The 22,244-nt window shown below is 40.9% G+C and overlaps 1 protein-coding gene across 1 annotated transcript in view; it reads left to right on the forward strand.

The window, feature by feature from the left end:
• The window catches only part of MATN3 (matrilin 3), a gene marked incomplete at its 3' end in the record, with an annotated part of 48,502 nt that extends 27,605 nt beyond the window's left edge, over positions 1–20,897 (forward strand). The window contains exons 3-6 of the mRNA XM_082250792.1: positions 9,972–10,094; positions 15,009–15,131; positions 15,827–15,996; positions 20,775–20,897. Coding sequence (XP_082106918.1) covers positions 9,972–10,094; positions 15,009–15,131; positions 15,827–15,996; positions 20,775–20,897 — 539 coding nt within the window. The remainder of the gene's footprint in view (positions 1–9,971; positions 10,095–15,008; positions 15,132–15,826; positions 15,997–20,774) is intronic.
• Between the last annotated feature and the right edge of the window lie 1,347 nt (positions 20,898–22,244).

The following is a 22,244-nucleotide window of genomic DNA, read 5'->3' on the forward strand; positions in this document are numbered from 1 at the left end:
CCGTCAACATACCTTCAACAAAGGGAGAAAAGATCAGAGATACTATCAAGAGAAGAAAGAAGATAAAGAGACTTAACTATTAAGAGATTGTAGTGAGGTCCCCTTATGGGAATTAAGGGTTAATAATCTCCCCCCCCTTTTTTTTTTTTTTTTTCTTCACACAATTTTTTAAATTCTTGATGGAAGTTATTCCTCTAACCACTAATTTTACGGGGGATCTTGGGATTTTCACATAATTTTGAAACTATGATGGAAGTTATTCCTCTAATCACTAATTTTTGAGGGATTTTGGGGAGGGGTCCCCCCCTCCCCCTTTTTTTTTTTTTTTTTTTTTTTTTTTACACAATTTTGAAACTATGATGGAAGTTATTCCTCTAATCACTAATTTTGGGGAGGGGTTTCCCCCCCCCCTTTTTTTTTTTTTTTGTTGTTTATTTTTGAAACTATGATGGAAGCTATTCTTCTAATTACTAAACCAATGGGGGATTGATAGATTAACAATTGAGGGGGAGGAAAGAAGGAGGGGATTGAATTAGTGAATTTGAAAATGTTGTGATGTTTATTATGTGATGAATGACGCTCAGGGGATCGGGGGGAAGGATGGTTGGGGAAGGGAGAGAAGGGAAGAGGGAGGTTACTCTCAAACCTGCTACCCCCCCACCTACCTCCCCAGGGCCATAAGTTAGACATTTTAATGTCCTTTGGTAATTTAATGAGAAGGGAAGGCCTCTACTTACTGGGGGAAGCTGAAGAATATGAGGGGAAAAGGAAACTCCGGTAAATCTTAGAATAAAAAAAGGATAGAATAAGCACATAAAAAACGGCGGGAGGAGGTGGAGGAGAGTCCACAGAGAATCACTTCAGGGCACGACCCTATCTATAGAGTCACACAAGTGGCACGAAAGTGACCGTGTGAAATAAGGATAAGTTTTGTTATTATCCGAAACTACGGGGGAGAGGGTCGCTCTCTTGTGGAGATCGTCCCCCTCAAACCCGTAGGAAGGGAGGGGTGGGGGTTTAGGGAAAGCGGAGGGGTTTTTTTTTTTTTTTTTTTTCTCTCTCTCTCCTCTCTCTCTCTCTCTCTCTCTCTCTCTCTCTCTTCCTCCTTTTGCTCGTTTTTGCGTCACGAGCTAAGGATGGAAAATATAAAGGTGGTATCATATAATGTCAAGGGACTCAATGTACCAGAAAAAAGACACATGCTATTATCTGACCTAAAGCAGTTACATACTAGTATAGCACTGATCCAAGAAACGCATTTCAGGACGGATAAACTACCCTTTCTTAAAAACAGAAATTTCCCTTATGCATATCATTCCACCTATACACAATCCAAAGCAAGAGGAGTCTCCATACTTATTGCAAACTCTGTCCCTTGGACTTTCCAAGATAAAATGCAAGACCCGGAAGGAAGATTTCTGTTTGTGAAGGGGAAAATAGGAGAAATACAAATAACAATAGCAACAATTTATGCGCCCAACAAAAGACAGGAAAGGTTTATAGCTAAAGTAATAGAGAAATCTATGAGGTTTTCAGAGGGACAGTTAATTATGGGAGGAGACTTTAATTGCCCATTAACACCAGCATTGGATATATCTACAGGGACATCGACTTTTTCAGCGGGAAGGAATAAAAAAATTTTAAAGACAATACATAAAGCTCAACTTATAGATGCATGGCGGTTACAACACCCCTCTGAAAAAGAATACACCTTTTTCTCTACGCCGCATAAGACTTATTCTAGAATTGATTTTTTTCTTATACCACATGCACAATTACAATCAGTTCAAAAAACAAGTATAGGTAGTATCACATGGTCAGACCACGCACCTATATCCTTGCTGTATAATTTGGTGGTGAATTCTGCACAGGGGAGGAGCTTCTGGAGGCTAAACGAAAGTCTGCTACAAAAGGAAGAGATATTAAGGGAAGTTGAGAAAGAAATGAAAAGTTTTTTTGAAATAAATGAACAACCAGACTGTAAGATAGGAATACTCTGGGAGGCACATAAGGTAGTTGTGAGAGGAATCCTTATAAAACATGGAGCACGTATTAAAAAAGAAAGGAATGAGCAATTATCACAGCTATTGGGAAAACTTGGAGAACTAGAGATAGAACATAAACAAAGACCAATAGATGTAACCTTGGTTGAGTTAAAATTAGTCAGGAAACAGATAACAGACCTGTTACAGTATAAAGCAAAAGCTGCATTACAAAGATGCCGCAAATTAAACTATGAGGCGGGAGATAAATGCGGGAAAGTACTGGCTAGAACTGTGCGTGAGCAGAGGACAAGAGCCTATATACCATCTATCACATCAAGAGAGGGAATTAAAAAGACTTTGCCAAAACAAATATTGAAAGAATTTGAGATATACTATACTTCTCTATATAATCTACAGGAGGCACCCCCTCAACAGCAAGATATGGATCAGTATCTGGTACAGTCACAGATGCCTAGACTCTCAGAGGAGGACCGGGAAAGTCTGGAAGCCGAGATTACACTAGAGGAAATAAAACAGGCAATTGGAGCCATGAATCCCGGGAAGGCACCTGGCCCAGACGGCCTAACGGTACAATATTACCGGGTACTGTTCCATATCTTGGGACCGTATATGGCAAAGCTGTATAATGCTTCAGGTCCAGAAGGGAAACTAGCGAGAGATACACTTACAGCTCACATCTCGTTAATATTAAAAGAGGGTAAGGACCCAGCGGCATGTGGCAGCTATAGGCCAATATCCCTATTAAATGTGGATTTAAAAGTACTGACTAAAATCTTGGCAAGTAGATTGGCAGAATTCCTTCCAAAATTAATACACCTAGATCAGGTAGGCTTTATGCCATCTAGAGAGGCAAAAGACAATACAACAAGAATCCTCAATTTGATGCAAGTAGCAAAAGAAAAAAAGATCCCTTATGTTGTGCTGAGTACGGATGCAGAGAAGGCATTTGATAGAGTGGGATGGCCGTTTCTGTTTTCCGTACTCAGACACATCGGATTAGGAAAAAATATGCTAGAGAAGATTACTAGGGTGTACACGGAACCGATAGCTAGAGTAAAGGCCAATGGGTTATTATCAGAAGCTTTCCCAATAAGGAATGGTACTAGACAGGGATGTCCCCTGTCTCCCCTCCTGTTTGCCTTAACGGTGGAACCGTTTCTGTGCAGGGTCAGACTGAATCAGGATATTGAAGGGATAAAGGTAAAAGAAGTGCAATATAAAGTAGCTGCTTACGCAGATGATTTATTATTTTCCCTGACTAAACCGGGTATCTCACTGCCAAATCTCCTACAGGAATTTAGAAAATTTAATAACCTGTCCTATTTAAAGATTAACTATGGAAAATCAGAAGCAATGGGCGTAGGATTATCTATAGCTCAAATTAACCTATTAAGAGATAGTTTTGGCTTTAAATGGAAGAAGGACGCAGTGAGATACCTGGGGACATATATACCAGCAAGGTTAATACAGGTGTTTGACCTTAATTTTTTACCACTTTTGGAAATGACTAGGAAACTACTTAAACAGTGGAATGGCGGGCTACATTCTTGGTTCGGTAAATGCAACTTATTAAAAATGATAGTACTACCTAAATTTTTATATCTATTACGTGCCTTGCCAGTTAAGATACCAAGCGCGTTTTTCAAGACAATACACTCTCTTTTTGTAAAGTATATATGGGCCCATAAAAGACCCCGCATAGCACGTAGAACTTTAACCCTACCGAAAAAGAATGGGGGTCTGGCTGTACCAGATGTCCGAGTCTATTATCTTGCAGCACATATGAGCAGGATATTGGATTGGTGGCATCATTCAGAAAATAAACTTTGGGTACAAATTGAACAGACTCAAACAGAAATAGACTTAAAGAGGGCGATATGGGTCTACCAGTGGTTGCCTAAGGAGTTGAAAAATCACCCAATAATAGGAAATACACTGCGGATATGCTCGCATCCGAGCATATATAGTAAACTAACGAAGAAGGAATCACCTTTATTTCCAATATTAGGGAATCCGCAGTTTACTCCGGGCTTAGACTCCAGAAGCTTTATACAGCTGAGAGAAAAGAAACAGGAACAGGCCTCATCATTTCTTATACAAAATAACTGGGCTTCGATCAGTGAATTGCTGGAGAGAGATGGTGCATATAGCTTATCTTTTTGGCAAGCAGCGCAACTACATCATTTCCTGGACTCCATACAGGACTCAGAGAAGTATGGTAGAGCATTAACAAAATTTGAAAAGCTATGTGTAGAACCAGGGAAACTACTACGTACACTGTCAATCTCCTACGATTTACTGATGGAACCAGAAGAGCAAGTTAAACCTCATTGGGTGGGAAAGTGGGAGAAGGACTTAGGGTTTTTTCTTTTGGGTTTTGATAGGGAGGTAGGGAGGGAGGGAAGAGAGAAAAAATGTAGGAATATAAGAGGTAAAAAGTGGAAGAGGAAGATTAAATTACGTGTTAAAAAATGTTGTAAATTTCACTTTGAAGTAATGTTTGTATTTTGTTTTTTGTATGAATATTCCTGAATAAAAAATTTCATATTTGAAAAAAAAAAAAGTACACATTGATAGTTTTTGTCCACTAAAAATGATACATGTAATGCAGTGACCATGCCTGGATGCTAGTGGAGTTCCACCCATTTTTAATAACTTGGATTACATAGTATGTATGTAATCCCCTTTAAAACGGCTTTTACCAATGGAAACTTTTTTTTGCTAGTAAATACCTTATTTTCTTGTTTATTCGTCCTCTCCTCACTTCCGGGTACGATCGGCGATTACGTCATTCGGCGATTCGCAGGGGGTGCTGGGATGTATTCCATGGCATGAAATCTCGCATTATTACACAGGACCTGAGCTGTACTGTATGTATTGAGGCCGTGCTTTGCTCCGCCTCCTCTCAGTGAGCTGTACTGTATGTATTGTATTGAGGCCGTGCTCTGCCCCGCCTCCGCCCCGTCTACGCCCCGCCTCCTCTCAGTGAGCGAGGACTGAAAGCATTATATCTTCACTGAGCTCACTGAGAGGAGGCGGGGCAGGGCACGGCCTCAATACAATACATGCAGTACAGCTCACTGAGAGGAGGCGGAGGGGAGGCGGGGCAGAAGCGGAGCAAAGCACGGCCTCAATACATACAGTACAGCTCAGCTCCTGTGTAATAATGCGAGATTTCATGCCATGGAATACATCCCAGCACCCCCTGCGAATCACCGAATGACGTAATCGCCGATCGGACCCGGAAGTGAGGAGAGGATGAATAAACAAGAAAATAAGGTATTTACTAGCAAAAAAAAAAAAAAAAAGTTTCCATTGGTAAAAGTCATTTTAAAGGGGATTACATACATCTAAAGTTACTAAAATGGGTGGAACTCCACTTTAATGTACAGATACCATTGTTGTTCTATAATATGAAGACCTATTGGAGTCTGTAGCAAAGCCAGAACTTTTTTGAGGTACGATTTATGACAAATAAAAGGATGTTTAAAAATGGTTTTATTTGATTTTATTATTTATTCCAATACATAGTGGTGATTGAAGCAGAAGTAACAGCAGTTTTTGATTTGTCTTGATATTTTCAAGTAGATCTGTTTGATTTAAGGAGAACCCCCCAATTCAGAAGTCCAAGCAATTGTGATTTTAGGATGTCTTTGCTGTTGTTGTCAATGGGAGGAATAGTGGCCCACCCATTGTTGGTATCAATGGAAGGAATTCTGCCCCATTGTTGGTGTTGGTAGGAAGAATGGTGGGCTTTTGATGGTGCCAGTGGAAAGAATAGCACCCTATTGTTGCCGTCAGTGATAGGAATTATGCCCCATTGTTGATGTTAGGGGATGGAATGGTTCCCCAAGGACCAGATAACGGCCAGCAAAGACCTGCAGTTTGGAGACCATTGCCATACAGCATCTGGCCAAATTCTCTACATCAGTGCCAGCACAAAACTTCTCTTGTGTAAATGCCACATTGATCAAAGCTCTGGATGGGGGAGCAGATTTACATTAATGATAAATGGTGGCTCTTGGTCTAGAAGTCTGGCACTTAAAAGTGTTACTAAACCCAGGAGCCTGCATTCACTATATCTAGTCTCCCACAGTACACAGAACATAGAAATGCAATAGTTTTAGTAAATATAAACTGCTGAATACCTTTTCTCATCAGTAGTATATGACAGCCTTATGACTTCTATCAATGTCTGGTTAAAGCTTGTAGAATTAGTTTTCACTCTCCTCTGACTGTCCAATGATGCTGCATGACTCTCTGTCTGGACAGTGCTAGTTGGCCCTGTGCTGATCACATGCTCCCTCCCAAGAAAAAAATAAAATACTCCCTAGCAAACTGAGCATGTGCAGAGTGCCCCCAATGCTCTGTTCTATCAGCAGATAGATTGGGGACTGTGGAAGGAGGGGAGGACCAGAGAGAACAGGATCAAAAATCCGTTTTACACAATGCATAGGATTAACCCCTTAGGTTCCACAGTGAGTATAAAAAGCATGCTTTACTGCGTATACAGACTGATTATACTGTTGTGGCTTTAGTAACACTTTGAGCAGCCAGTAATGAGCCAGTAATAAACATTTGCCAGCACTGGCTTTATTAAGTGCTGGTAACTTTAATAAAGGATACATTACCCGCTGATACCAGTGAGCAATCGATCACTGCTATAAGTGATATGTTGAGGTGGAAGTGAATGCAAATTGATGTTACTTGATTCATTTAGAAAATACTGTATGTCAGTCAGATCATCAAGGAATGAATGTGCATCTGATATAGAACATACCTTGAGAAAAAAAGTCTCAATCTTTTATGTGGAAATATTGGTATATGAGGTACTCGCCCTTTTAAGAAGACAATGCTGCACTACACCCAAATTTTTGTAACAGCAGCAAAAGCATTCATATAAAAGCAGAGCACCCGAATATGCCATTGCATTGATTTCAACCAGTAAGGGGCTCTGTCTGGCATGGGAAACCAATAGAGGGGGTTTATAATAGTAAGAAACAGTTGTACCCAATGATATTAGATGATATTAGATGATTGTTTGCCACAAGTGCTGGAAACTCCAGATTATTTTTTTAATGACAGTGACATGTGCACAGTAAATAATCTTATTTTTTAGCGATTGCTTTATGAACTAACTCATTGTAAATAAACTCTTTTTTTTTTTAATGGAAAGTAAAGTGTGCTTTTGTTGACCACATATTTCAAATTGTTATTACAGTGTTTTTCTTAAAGTGCTTTTTGATGTTTCGCATTTTTACATACATCCTATTTCATAGTACAGGCAGTCCTCGGGTTACATACATCCAACTGGAGGCACCAGGAAGTAAGAGGAAATCTCCCCTTAGGAAGGGAAATTCACCCCTGTAAGAATTATCATGGGAAAAAGGTGTATGCACTGAAGCTTTATTACCAATTCTTTTTTCCGTGTCAAACCAACATTTTCAAAATCCAATTGTCATAGGGACAGAAAGTGAGGTGAAATCTTCTGAACAGGGGCACAGGCAGCAAAACAAACATTACAGGGGTAGTAACCCTTCTCTATGTTTTCCAAAACATAAAAATGTTTTTGGCTGGATTTATACTTAAAAAATGTACCTGTTCCGACTTACATACAAATTCAACTTTAGAACAAACCTACAGACCCTATCTTGTTTGTAACCAAGGGACTGCCTGTAATGTTGTTGTATTTAATATAGAAATTTGTAGATTAGCCACTAGATGGAGCAAATGTTTTCTCTGCCTTCCATTTTATCAGCTGTTGTAATAAAATATTAACCCCAATAGAAGTGAATTGTTTTCATTTTTGTCAGAAGACTCGTTGGTTTTAATTTGCAAGGATATTTTAATTTAGCTTTGTTTAGCTTAAATGGAAATGTAAGTGTAGGCTTATTAAATAAAAATATACATAAGTGAAAACACGCTTTGCAAAGAATACCCAATAATGTGCAAGAAACAGTTTAAAAAAAAACAGGATTTTTTTATTGCATGACTGAATGACTGAAGTCAGAATAGCTTTCCCACATTCACTAAGCTAAGTGGAAATTCCCTTGCAAAGTGAGCATGCTCAATTCCTTTAGCAAACCAAGGTCATTCATTTGTATAGTATGGAGAAGCTGTAAGAACAACCATTGTGTAGCATTATGAAGTAGGAAAAGTGGAGCTTGAGTATGTAAAGAACAAATCTGGCTAACCTTATGTATATAAATATTATAAAATTAGAATATCATCAAAAAGTTAATTTATTTCAGTAATTAATTTCAAAAAGTGAAACTTATATATTTTATATAGATGTGTTACACAGAGTGATATATTTCAAGCATTTCTTTCTTTTAATTTTGATGATAATGGCTTACAGCTAGTGAAAACCCAAAATTCAGTATCTCAGAAAATTTGAATATTACATAAGGCCAATAAAAAAAAGGATTTTTAATGTTGGCTTACTGAAAAGTATGTCCATGTACAGCATAGTATGCACTCAATACTTGGTCGGGGCTCCTTGTGCATGAATTACTGCATCAATGCGGTGTGGCATGGAGGCGATCAGCCTGTGGCACTGCTGAGGTGTTATGGAAGTCCAGGTTGCTTTGATAGCGGCCTTCAGCGGAGCTTCATTGGCCAGCAAACTTGCTTGACCTAAACCCCATAGAGAATCTGTGGGGTATTGTCAAGAGGAAGATGAGAGACACCAGACACAACAATGCAGATGATCTGAAGGCCGCTATCATAGAAACCTGGGCTTCCATAACACCTCAGCAGTGCCTGAGGCTGATTGCCTTCATCCCGCGTGGCACTGATACAGTAATTCATGAAAAAAAGGAGCCCAGACCAAGTATTGAGTGCATACAATACTGTACATAGACATACTTTTCTGTAAGCCAACATTTCTGCATTAAAAATCCTTTTTTTTTTTTTTATTGGTTTATTGGTCTTATGTAATATTCTAATTTTCTGAGCTACTAAATTTTGGGTTTTCACTAGCTGTAAGCCATAATCATCAAAATTAAAAGAAAAAAATGACTGACATATATCACTCTGTGTGTAACGCATCTATCAAAAATATGAGTTTCAATTTTTATATTGAATTACTGAAATAAATTAACTTTTTGATGATATTCTAATTTTCTGAGATGCACTTGTATATATATATATGAAAATATACAGTATGTAAATTCTCTACAGACCTTTGATCCTACTGTGTCAGGTTGGGCTTTGCTCTAAGTTGAAATTTCTGCTTTATCTCTCTGAGGCTCACTCTCAATGTTTGCCTATAAAGAGCCCACTGGGGCTGGTGACAGAATAAAATGTGGATTGTGACACTTCAAAGGTTCTCCTATCTCAGACGCCTTGTTCAAAGACGTACAACTTTACTTTATTAGATCAATCTGATCTTATATATCCTTGGGGGAAAAAAAGTACATTATATTATAATAAAATGTTCAATTCTAAGCTGTACAGTCCTAGATCTATATAAGTGCTGATGGCCATAGCCAGCACACAAGGCCTACAATTCACTCAATCCTTGCATTCTTCTGACACATGCACCAGATTTGCTGAGAAGCTAAGAAAGACTTGAAAAAAACTTTCATCCATCACTAGTATGTCATATTTTATTATTATATTTCAGTGATGTATGTAGAATGGGGGTCTGGCCTGTGATATTTTTGTTGATAAGGGTCATAATTTAGGGGGATCTGATTGTCTGCCCCTGCCCCTCTAGAGACAAATAGAAAGTATATAATACCTCCCAGCACATAATAGGCAGTATTCCAGGGTGAAAACTGAAAAGTGTGAACTTTAACAAATTGGTTGTAATAATTATATTTTAAAAAAATATATATATATCTCAAACATATTACAGTTATAATTTATGGATGTATTTTAAATCAGTGTATTTTACAGTAGCGTATTAAAAATGGTAAAAGAATCAACATAAGCATGTCATTTTATGGCTTTTTTTTTTAGGTGTAGACTTTTGCGCCAATGGAAGACATGACTGCGAACACATATGTGTAGCAACGGCTACATCATACCAGTGCAAGTGCCGCAGCGGCTATATTCTTAATCCTGACAAGAAGACCTGTTCACGTAAGAAATGCATTTTAAAGGACAATAAATAGGAGTAAACTAACCAATTTGAACAAGCTACAATTCAACCTAAATTTCAAGTGGTATTAAATCCAAAAACAAAAATAGAATATATTGCAATTTATCAATCCTCAAATGTAGTGGCTGCATTGTTGTTGTTTTATTTTTTTTATTTTTTTTATGTTTTTTATTTTCATCTTGTAATCCAGCCAGTAACACACTTCCTGTCTTAGGGCATATCCACTCTGGATGAAGGCCCAGCTGAGACACCTTTGGCTAGAAGCATTTTCAATCTGTGGAGAGTGGTGCTAGATGCAATAGCAAACTAAAGCCTAGTACACACGGGCCAAATGTCAGCCGGTTTAATAGAAACCAGCCAACATTAGGCCCGTGTGTATGGCAGCCAGTCCAACAGAAGCTGACTGCTCTGTCAACGGCTCATGACTACAAAAGTTCTGCCGACCGACTCCCAATCAGTGCTCTCAGCCAATGGATGACCAAAGTGCTCTGACCAGAGAGACAATAATAGACAATAGAAGAGCAGGGGAGATTGCTGTACTAACATTGGATTGTTGGTACAGTGGCTCCGATCTGAGATGTGTTGAGCGAAAAAATAAAAAAAACTGGTTGTATGTACGAGTCTTTAGATGGACTTGACTAATTAATTAAAGTAGAACTAAGGCAAAACTTTTTTGTTCATTTTAGATAGAGTAAAGGAGGGTTATAACCCCTGTCAGATTTTTTTCCCCACCATCTGTGTCCCATTGCTGAGATTTCCCTTCACTTCCTGTCCCACAGCCAAACAGGAAGTGAGAGGAAATCTCTGCAAATTAAGAGAATTCTTTGGAAACCCCCAGGTCACCAAAACTTGTGGTCACCGTTTGAAGATTATCCCTTTATTATATTCTGGGGACAACCCAAAATGTGGGATTTTCTTTTACTTTCACTTTCAATATTAATGGTAAACAGGACAAATAGAGAGGGTAAGTCCCCGTTCACACTGGGGCGACCTGTGAGGCGACCTCACAGGTCGCCTCACAGGACGCCGTAGGTCGCCTTCCATAGGGAAGCTGCGGACCCGTTCTAATAGGAGCGACACAAGTCGCTCCGACTTAGAAAAAGGGTCCGGAGCTTCTTTGGGGCGACCCGGAGCAACCGTCATAGACTTCAATGTTATGAAGTCCGTGCCGGCCCCTCCGAGGTCGCGGCGCGCTGCTCGCACTGCGACCTCGGAGGTCGCCCCGGGAAGTCGGATCGCGGCAATGTGAACGGGGGCCTGAATCTCCTTAACGAGGGCACAGATAGCAATAAAAACTGACAGGGGCTCTGATCTCTCTCCACTCTATCCAAAACTTTAAAAAAAAGTTTTGTCTTTAGTTGCACTTTAAAGCTGAACAGTTAACACTTTTTAAGCAATTACAGTAACAGTGAGATAAAGCTTTAACATAAATGAACAGAAGGCTGGCCATTGTATGCACCCCTCTCAGTGGTAAATGGTTTTTCTCAACACTCTAAATGCCACTTTTACTGGACAACATAGTCTGTGAGAGGAAGTTAAAAAATACCAGACTTGCTGGCCAGATCAATGGGTGACAATAAAAGGAAAAAGGCTAAAAAATAAATAAAAAATAAAAGGAAAACAAATGTATCCACCACATCTAATAATTGCTAAGCTGTAGTATATTAAATTTTTTGTTTTTGGGCTTTACAGCTTTCGCTGAAACTAAACTCCCAAAAATGCTCGCCTCCACCTTCCAGCAATGTGGCTGTTATACCCCTTGTCGGCTGTTGTCATCTTTTCCCCAGGCTACTTCTGGGTGATGGGTTTTCGACCTTTTGATTGGCCAGTTGGGGATGACGTTAGCCTGCACATGCACAAAAGAGTCAGTCATTCTAGCACAGCTAGAGTGTACTGGGAATGTGAAAGCTCAGTGTACATAGAAAACAACGAGCATAGCATGTCTCTTCTGCAATGAGGAGCTGTCTGTTCACAGTTTTTGATGTTACGTTTAGTCCCACTTTAGGAGCCTGCATCGCTTGGCTTGGGCTTGTGCAAATGGCATGACTTTGACATTAGTTTGAGAGGAGATCATTCAGAATCCACTGACAGGTGCATTTGACTTGCATAGGACCTCTTTCTGACCTGCATTTGACCTACTTCAAGTGGGTTTTAGATTTAGTATTGGATTGCAAAACCCATCTGATGGGAATAAGTGTATGGGAAAACACTCGCGCCAATCACTATTTAAAGATATAAAGATGGGATTGCTGCTGTGAATGACCCCTAGGGGTGAACATGGATGTGTGCGTAATAATAGATATTACTCAACAGCGCATATCCTAGAGCAGGTTGGTGTTTAAAAAGTACTATATATAAAAAAAAGGGTGTATTTGTGCAAATGGAACAAAGTGAATTTATTGATACCAGGTGTATTGGTTGTAACACCATATGCAGTCAAAATTTGACTGTGGAATTGCTGCTGTGGACAACCCTGCGGTTATTTTTGTGACACTGAGTAATATATGGATATTACCCACAGCGCATATCCTGTAGATGGAAAGGTATATATGTAGCACCTATACACTTTTTCCCATGTGTTGGTTACAGCAAATGCTGTGCTTATTGTGACTTTGCAGTAAATAATATTAAAATTACACATACATAATAGAATATATTATTCAAATCGTGTGGTATCTAATACCAATAATACCTTAAAAAAAAAAAAATATATATATATATACTGGTGTTAAAAAGAAAAAATTCCAAACAGTGTTATTAGGTGAATAAATAGTGTCCATATAGTCCAAAAAAATATATTATATTCCAAAATGAATGTTCTAGCTTCAGTGACGGTGTTTCAAACCAACAAAACAAACAGTGCAATGGTGGTGTCACCCTCCGTGTTCCTGTGTGAATAGGATAGGCAATGCAAACTCACCAGATGGTGTTGACCCCCAATGTCTTACGATAAGTGGGTCAATGAGGCTTGTAAGGTGAGCGTCCAGCGGGGTCCCAGCCGTCCGTGTCCAGGTGGTCCTGGATTCTCCTATTGGTTGGTGTATTTAAAACAAGAATATGGCACACCTCATGGTGTAGTAAGTAAATCCATGTTTATTTTTAAAAGTTCAGCAAAAAAGGGCAACAGTGCTTTAAAATCGTAATATAAAATAAAACATTGGTGGTACAATGTTTTAAAATTGTGTGGAATACCGCTATGTGCAAATATTAGGAAGCTTTGCAGGACGCCAATAAGGTTCCGCCCGCTCTCTGCACGGAGCTTCCTGGTATGACGCGGTATGCGTTCCACGTACCACAATGAAAACGAGGCTACGTGCAGCTCAACAGACTGCAGTTCCTCTTTAACCGCTTGCGATCGCCGCAAGTACATTTACTGCAGCAGTCAGCCCCTCCTGGGCAAAGCGACGTAGTACTACGTCGCTCGCCCAGGAGCATGTAGGGGGCACACGCGTGCCGCTGGAGGCACGCTCCTGCCCCGCTCGTTTACGGCCATCCCAGCGCGAGTGACCGGCGGCTCCGATGTCCGCCGGTCACTCGCGATCTCCTGCTGGAGAGGGAGAAAGGCAGACGGCTGATGTAAACACAGCCGCCTGTCATTCTCCCTGGTGTAACAGCAGAGACTATACGATCCTGCTATGTAGGGTCATATGTCTCTGTGGTTACATCAAAAGCCACGCCCCTTGACAGTGAGAAGCACGCCCCTAGGGACACACTTAACCCCTGAATCTCTAATAAAGTTAACCCTTTCCCTGCCAGTGTCATTTTTACAGTAACAGTGCATATGTATAGCACTGATTACTGTAGTAATGTCACTGGTACCCCCAAAAATGTCAAAAAAGTTAGTCAGGGGTCCGATCTGTCCGCCGCAATGTCGCAGTCCCGCAAAAAAAAATCGCAGATCGCTGCCATTACTAGTTAAAAAAAAACAATAAAAATGACATAAATCTTTCCCTTAGTTAGTAAATGCAATAACTTTTGCGCAAACCAATTAAAATACGCTTATTGCGATTTTTTTTACCAAAAATATGTAGCAGAAAACAAATTGGCCTAAAATGTTAAAAAATTTTGATTTTTACTTTTTTTTGGGGGGGAATTTTAATATAAAAAAATATGAAAAATATTGTTATTTTTTCAAAATTGATGCTCTTTTTTTGTTTATAGCGCAAAAAATAAAAATGGCACAGGTGATCAAATACCACCAAAAGAAAGCCCTGTTTGTGGGGAAAAAGGGACGTAAATTTCATTTGGGTACAGTGTTGCACGACCGCGCAATTGTCCGTTAAATTCACGCAGTGCCGAATCACAAAATAGGCCCTGGTCTTTGAGCAGCCAAATCCTCCGGGACTTAAATGGTTAAGAACAGAAACAGGTAGAAATCTGCAACAAAGTTTGCAATACATAGATCACTCACTCAGAGGGGATTGTTTTTTTCTCAGCAAAAGTTACTTTTTAAATATATTATACTGTAGTATAGGATAGTATATATTGTTTTGTTATCATATCAGTCATTTCTCATTCCCAAACAACATACAGTAATCTGTAGCTTCAGAGATCCTCAAATGTTTCTTGGATCAGAATCAGTTGGTTACCCGTTCACTGTAATTTGATGGATCCATGGCTGGACAGATCATACCCCATGCAGTAGTTTTTACTCCAGTGCAAAAATCAAGGCTTTATGTTCCCTTTAAAGGTGTCCAAACTATGGCCCTCCATCTGTGCTGGAGCTACAATTCCCATGAGACATTGTAAATCTCTGACATTCACAGACATAACTAGGCATGATGGGAATTGTAGTTCCTGAACAGCTGGAGGGCCATAGTTTGGACTGCGGCGGAAAGTTATAAAATACATGTAAGTGCATCCACAACAATATTGATTGTGTCTTTACACCACAGGCATTGATGTATGTGCTCTGGGGAAATATGACTGTGAGCAAATCTGTGTGGCCACTGCTACCTCCTATCAGTGCAAGTGTCGTGCTGGATACTCTCTCAACCCAGACAAGAGGACCTGTTCACGTAAGTCTGAATCATTGTGGGTGGCATATATTTACAACAAGAGTCCAGCTACCATTTAGAGTGTAAGCTAGTGTCAACAAGGGGTGTGGCCTCAGAAGTTTATTGCTCAGACCCCAGGGTCATCTTTGGACCATTGGCCCCTCTTACTAGGCATTCCCTCCAGTGGGTATTCTATTATCCCTCTCTGTGTTGGGCATATTCTTTTCCCAGTACCCACCTATACCGATTCCATAACAGCATGCACTTATCTTAGCATTATAATCATGCTTAGATGTCATAGATAACCCTTCAGAGCTGTGCAGGGGGACACATCAGTCATCAGGATGTGTCACTCAACCATTCTAGTAGCTGGTCTGCAGTAGCATCAAGGTCTCAGTGATTCCATTCAACGTGCTGGACATTTTTTGTAATGGCAGTTATGTGATAAGACTGTAGCGGAGGTAATGGGAGGAAGAATGGGTCTGGTCCTCCTCCTTCCACTGGGAATATACAGAAGGGAGGACCCATAGGGGATTGAGGTCTGCCCAATTCTACCCAAAATGGAGAAGTCAATTTTGGGTGAACGTACTCTACATTTTCACAGTTTTTAAAATGTAAGATTCTTTATAAATTATCTAAGATGCTTAAGAGAAATAAAATATGCAGCCTTTAACCCTTCCTTTTCTTTCTCTTATTTTTTTTTTTTTTTATTATAGAGGAAGCAAGGAGGATTGTACAAAAAGAGGACCCTTGCAAATGTGAAAGTCTGATTGCCTTCCAAAGCAAAGTGAACACTTACATTGAATCTCTGACTTCAAAACATATCCTTTACCTGATATTTTTTTGTTTCTTTAAAACAGGCACATATATCTGCATATGTTCCAATGTGAGTTAACACACAGCTGTATCGAGCGTAGGCACCAACATTCCAATGATATCTGAAGATATTAGATCAGATACACATAAGTCTATCTAACTGAGCATGGGCTTTCCAAACTCAGGTGTCAAAGCTCTAGCGAGACCTGCGAGCCACAACAGTTATTCAAATCATAGAAACCAGCCACCACCAGTATCAGTGTTGCCAACCTACTAGATTGAAATTTACTGACGTGACACCTAAAATTTGCTGACACAGGCAAGTTTTTACTGGCATTTTCAAAAGTTACAAAATTACTGTTTTAGGTGCAAATTTTAGTATTTATGTTACAAACAAATACAATATGCAATTAGCAATATGATTTAAGCTAGATATTAAGGCAAAAAACATATTTCTTATTTTGTTTTTGATATAGTAAGTAAGTAACTCAGGGACAGGACTCAGGAGGGCAAAAAAGTAGAATGGGCGCACACGCACATATGAAATTGACTCTCACAGTGACACTGACAGTAGTGTGCCGCAGTACAGATGATGATGATGATGATGACACCTCACTGACACCACACATCCCCTCCTGAGTCACAGTGACAGTCTCTCTCCATACCAGGTGGTCCCTTCAGTCCACTCCAGTCCAAATAGCACTGACTGTCCCACTCCCGGCTTGCCTTGCTTCCGTCCTGCAGACTCGCATTGGAAGATCCAGCTGGTCCGCTGGGCTCTCTTGCACCATGACATCACACGACACCCTCAGGCACCTCCTTCGCCAGACCCGCCCTCCGCCCGCCAACACCCAAACACACTATACCAGGCACTTGGATGGTCTCGACTGGCTACGTACAGTTCCGAACCAAGCGTCGCAGCCATATTTTTTACTGGCAACCTTTTGCTGTCACTGGCAGGAGAAAACTGCCCATTTTTTACTGGCTGCCAGTAAAAATACTGATGGCTGCCAACACTGACCAGTATACCAGCAGTTTGCAAAGTGAAAAAGACTGTTTTATTACCATGTAAAGTTTATTTTGTGTATGGGTATATGCATACAGGTATAGCCTTTATCTTTAACAAAAAAAGAAAAAGAAAGGGATACCAAAAATACAAGCTAGTTCATTTGCTTAAGCATGAAAGTGGTAGTAAACTCTCTGGTTATTTTTACATGCAGGTAAGCTTATAATAAAGCTTACCTGTAGGTAGAATGGATATCTCCTAAACGTGCACTGTTTAGGAAATATTCCAGAAAGTAGCAGCCGGTGACATCGCCAGCGCATGCGCTCTGAAGGAACAGCATACCCGTGCCATCCTTCAGAGCTCTGTGCCGTGCGCAGGAGTGATATTATTGTGGTTCGGCCAATCAGGCAGCAAGAGCCCACAAACCCAGAAGAAAACCAGATGAAGATGGAATCTCTGGCAGCGGCCACAGGGCGCCATTGGAGGGATCCGTTCTAAGTACTAGCACATTATAGCCTAAACTATCAGGGCTGACCCTTTTTTTTGTTTAACTTTACTACCGCTTTAAGTGGAATTCCAACAAAGAAACTGCCTGGGCTGCTTAACCAGCATGTGGAGTGATCATCACTGATGAAGGGGGCCCCTCTGAAGCCCCGAAACACATTGAATTTATGATATAAGACTCTGAATAAAATGAAATCTGGACTTCATATGTTCTCCTTTTGGTGCCTGCTTTCTTGCACACCTAATCCCTACTCTAGTAAAGAGCCAACCTTCAGCCACCACTCTGAGAAACCTGCCTAAGTATAATCATTCCCTCTACACTTTAAACCTTACCAACAATGATCACTATATTGTGCAATGATTATATATACAATCTTAAACCACAAATATATGGAAGTGGTTGCAAGCATGCTGCTAGCAGCTTGCTTAAAGTGGCAATCAACACTCCCATTAGGTTCTGTGTTCATCATTTCCAAACTGGAGCTAAGCCCACGTTCACATTGGACCGATTTGACATGCGATTTGACATGCAAATAATGTGTCTGGGTCTCAGGCGGTCTGAAACCCGTACACATGATTCAAAACCCGGACTGTCTAGGTGAATCCCGGACAGGTGGCAACCCTACCTAGAATGGAGAAAATAGTCTGTGACAAACTACTGGTACAGGAGATGCAGAGGGTACGGACATGGTACAGGAGATACAGAGGCTGCGGACATAGCACGGGAGATTCAGGGGTTGCAAACTTGGTACAGGAGATGCAGAGGCTGCGGACATGGTACAGGAGATGTCAGAGGCTGCAGACATGGTACAAGAGGACCTGTCAGAGGCTGCGGACATGGTACAGGAGGAGATGTCAGATGCTGCGGACATGATACAGGAGGAGATGTCAGATGCTGTGGACATGATACAGGAGGAAATGTCAGATTCTGCGGACATGGCACAGGAGATGCAGAGGCTACGGAAATGGTAGAGGAGATGCAGAAGCTGCGGACATAGTACAGGAGATGCAGGGCTGCGGACTTGGTACAGGAGATGCAGAGGCTGTGGACATGGTACAGGAGGAGATGTCAGATGCTGTGGGCATGGTACAGGAGATGCAGAGGCTGCGGACATGGTACAGGAGGAGATGGGCAGAGGCTGCAGACATGGTACAGGATATGTCAGGGGCTGTGGACATGGTACAGGAGGACATGTCAGAGGCTGTGGACTTGGTACAGGAGATGCAGAGGCCACAGCCATATTTTTTTATGGGCGCTGCTGCTCTCAAAGCAGCCCCAGGGCAGGCAGCCTTGCCGGACTACCGGGAAATTTCCCGGTATCCCAGTAAACCAGTCTGGTCCTGGTCACACATGTGGCATATGTTTGATTAGATAGATAGATAGATAGATAGATAGATAGATAGATAGATAGATAGATAGATAGATGGATGGATGGATGGATGGATGGATGGATGGATGGATAGATAGAATTGTATGTATAGCCAAAACTAGCAGGCTTTTTTTTTTGCTATCTTTGTCCTCCTGGGGAGATTTCCCTACATGTCCTGTGCTGGAGACATCCCATCTTCAACAAAATTGTCACCTGAACATTTGTCCACAGTTGCATATTAATCCTTGCCTCTTATACTGGCCATACACGGTTAGAAAATCGTTAGTAAAAATCAGTTGGAATCTAAAAAAAACTGTTGAACGTGCATGCGATAATACCATCATTGTATCAACAGATGTCTCCCAATTATCAACATATTATCAATCGATAACAACATAAACAGTACATTTTTCCTTGATCGATTATACTAAGTATCGGTTCACACTAGGGCGACACGACTTCGGGCGACTAATGCCGTCGCCCGTGCACCGCGACTTCGGCGCGGCTTGCAACGACTTCACATATTGGAAGTCGATGCAAGCAGCTCCGACTTTGCAAAAGAAAGGTGCAGGAAACTTTTTCTAAGACGGAGCGACTTGAGTCACTCCTATTAGAACGGTTCCAATTGCAGAGCACGGTCCCCTACAAGTCGGAACAGTGTGAACTGGCACTAACACTAGAAATTATGTAAGAATTTTCTGACCTTTGGGAACTCTCCCACTGAAACACGCCATACATTGTTGCCATGCGTGCCACATCTTTTGTTGGAGAAGTCAGTATATTCTGTATTCTGTTGGCATAGTCGTGGATTGTGGTCTAGCTATGGATGCTCAGAGGAAGAGGAAAGTATCAATATCTATGCTGGCAAAAATGGCACTGGATAAGGAGGCAATGAGAAAGATCTTTCTGTTTGTTGCTTGTTGCATTGACTTCCGGGGTTACATTTTAGCATGCGCTGTTGATTATTCTAACGATTTCCGATCAATTACACTACTGATCTTTAGAAAGTAAATCCTTTGGTCAAAAAAAATCCGACATGGTGGTGAGTTTTTTTGCATTAAAATTGCCATTGCGTGTTAAAGTTCCCACTTGCCGATCCCACCAGGAAGCCGACACTGCACTCCACTAATCACAGGCATTGAGACATTTCCCAATCCGCAGCTGCACAGATTGGGAATTGTTTCAGTGCCTGTGATTAGCGGAGTACAGTGTTTCAATTTCAGGTTTCCTATCATTTTTTGCAGAGTGGTGAATTTCCACAGACACAGATAGCAGTAGAAATCTCACAGGGGTTCTGACACATTCCCATTCTATACCACATTAAAAAAAAAAAAAAAAGATTGACATTACATACACTTTAAAGTGGTTGAAAATTGTATTTGTTTTTTTTTAAATAAATAAACATGTTATATTTACCTGCTTTGTGCAATGGTATTGCCCACAGCAACCTGGAACTCCCTCTTTTGGGATCCCCCACTGGCGATCTTGGCCCCTCCTTTTCTCCTAGTGCCCTTACCATAGGGGCACTCCTGCGGGCTTGATCCTTAGACACATGCAGTGTGGCTGGCACCCTCCCTTCTCACAGGACAGAATTTGACTGACAGTAGCAGGAGCCAATGGCTCTCGCTGCTGCTGATTCTCCTGTGAGAAGGGAGAGAGGTAAAAAGTGCTGCTGCAGACGGGCACAGCACAGGATCGAGAACAGGCTCAGGTAAGTGTTTAAGGGGGGCAGTGGGGAGCGGGTTTTGAAAGGATTTTACCTTAAAGCAAAGAATACATTAAGGTAAAAACCTTTTGCCTTTATAGCCAATTTAATATAGAATTAGCATGCATTATGGGAGCTAGAGAATGGCAGCTTCCATCTGCAGCCTCACATGAAATTAGCTTTCTTGTCATCAACATTTTCACTGCAGAAACTCTATTTCATGATATATAAATTTACTTTTTTTCTTAACCAAAACCCACTAGATGAGCTTACAAGAAAATTACAAGTCTATGAAGGAAGAAGAAACTGAAGAAGACAAAATGGACATTATCTTTTGCAGTGCAATATTTGGAGCTTTGTGTATCATGTGTGATTATTACTGCTGAATTACTATACAGTTAAATCTGACCCAAGTATTAAAAAGCACCCGCTTAGAGGAAGATAATAAGCACATGTACCAGTGATGATCATTTATTTGTATATGACCCTTAGGCCCCTTTCACACTTGCGGACAGTTCAGATCCGCCTGTCCGTTTTTCAGGCGGATCTGAACGGATGCCCCATGCATCTCTATGGAGCATCGGATGTCAGTGGAGGCATGTCCGCTGACATCCAATCCTGTCTGTCATATCTGGACGGATGGAAACCCTATTTTCCATCCGTCTGTCGGATCCGATTGGATGGGATCGGATGAGAATAGACAGGCGATCCGTTCTCATCCGATTCCCCCATAGAGAAGAGCAGGAACCTGACAGCTCTGTCTCCACACACAGCGCGGAGACAGAGCTGCCATCCGCCTGCTGAGAAAAACGGAGTCCGCCGATGGAGCGGCAAGTGTGAAAGGGGCCTTTGATTTCATCACGGACCATTCATTTCATCAGTTCATTCACATCAAATAGGATGAAGAAGTATTCATCAGTTTTTCATCCGTTTTTCATCAGTGCTCATGAGTTTTTTTACATCCACTACCAATGGAAAAACAGATGAAAAACTGACCGCTTGTCAGTTTACATCCGTTTTTCATCCGATCCATTTTTTTAACAGAAAAAAAATAGAGCTTTGATCAGTTTGAAAAAACGGATGATGACAGATGCGGATGTAAACTGATGTAAATGGATGATCATCCATTTACATCTGTTTTTTCATAGAGATGCATTGATGTCCGTTTTTCATCTGTCAACAGATGGATGAAAAACGGACAAACGGACAGCATGTGTGAAAGGGGCCTTAACAGTTGGTTTGAGTTTGGCAACAATATTATAATTCAGTGAACCTGTCTTCCGTATCAAATATGGTTAGGCCATTTTGTAGCAGGTCATTCTTTGCCTTGGCTTTTAAAGCAAACCGGTCATGACAGCAAAAAATCCTAAATGAAGGTGTCTTTCATGAAAAGGGCTTGTATACTCACCTGTATGGCAGTCCTTGTTTCCCTCCCTCTGCTCCATCCCAGTGCAGCGTTTATCAGTTTCTTTGAATTCAACTCCACAGTAAAGTAGGGGTGGGAGGATGGAACCATGGTGCACAGTGGGGGACAAATACATCAGGCACTCCCAGATATGTAAAATACCAAAAAGATTGACAAAGGCTTTAGCACTGCTGGATAGGTGAGCTCTTCCCTTGCAGACCCCTTCTTTTAGGATTTTGTGCAACATTGACAGGTTTGTTTTAAATGGAACCAATTGTAGATATATGGTTGCCTGGGTGTGTCCAACCTCGCTACTTTCTGAGCCATG

Source organism: Pelophylax lessonae (genome assembly GCF_965119305.1).
Source record: "Pelophylax lessonae genome assembly, chromosome: 3".
NCBI classification, from domain to species: domain Eukaryota; kingdom Metazoa; phylum Chordata; class Amphibia; order Anura; family Ranidae; genus Pelophylax; species Pelophylax lessonae.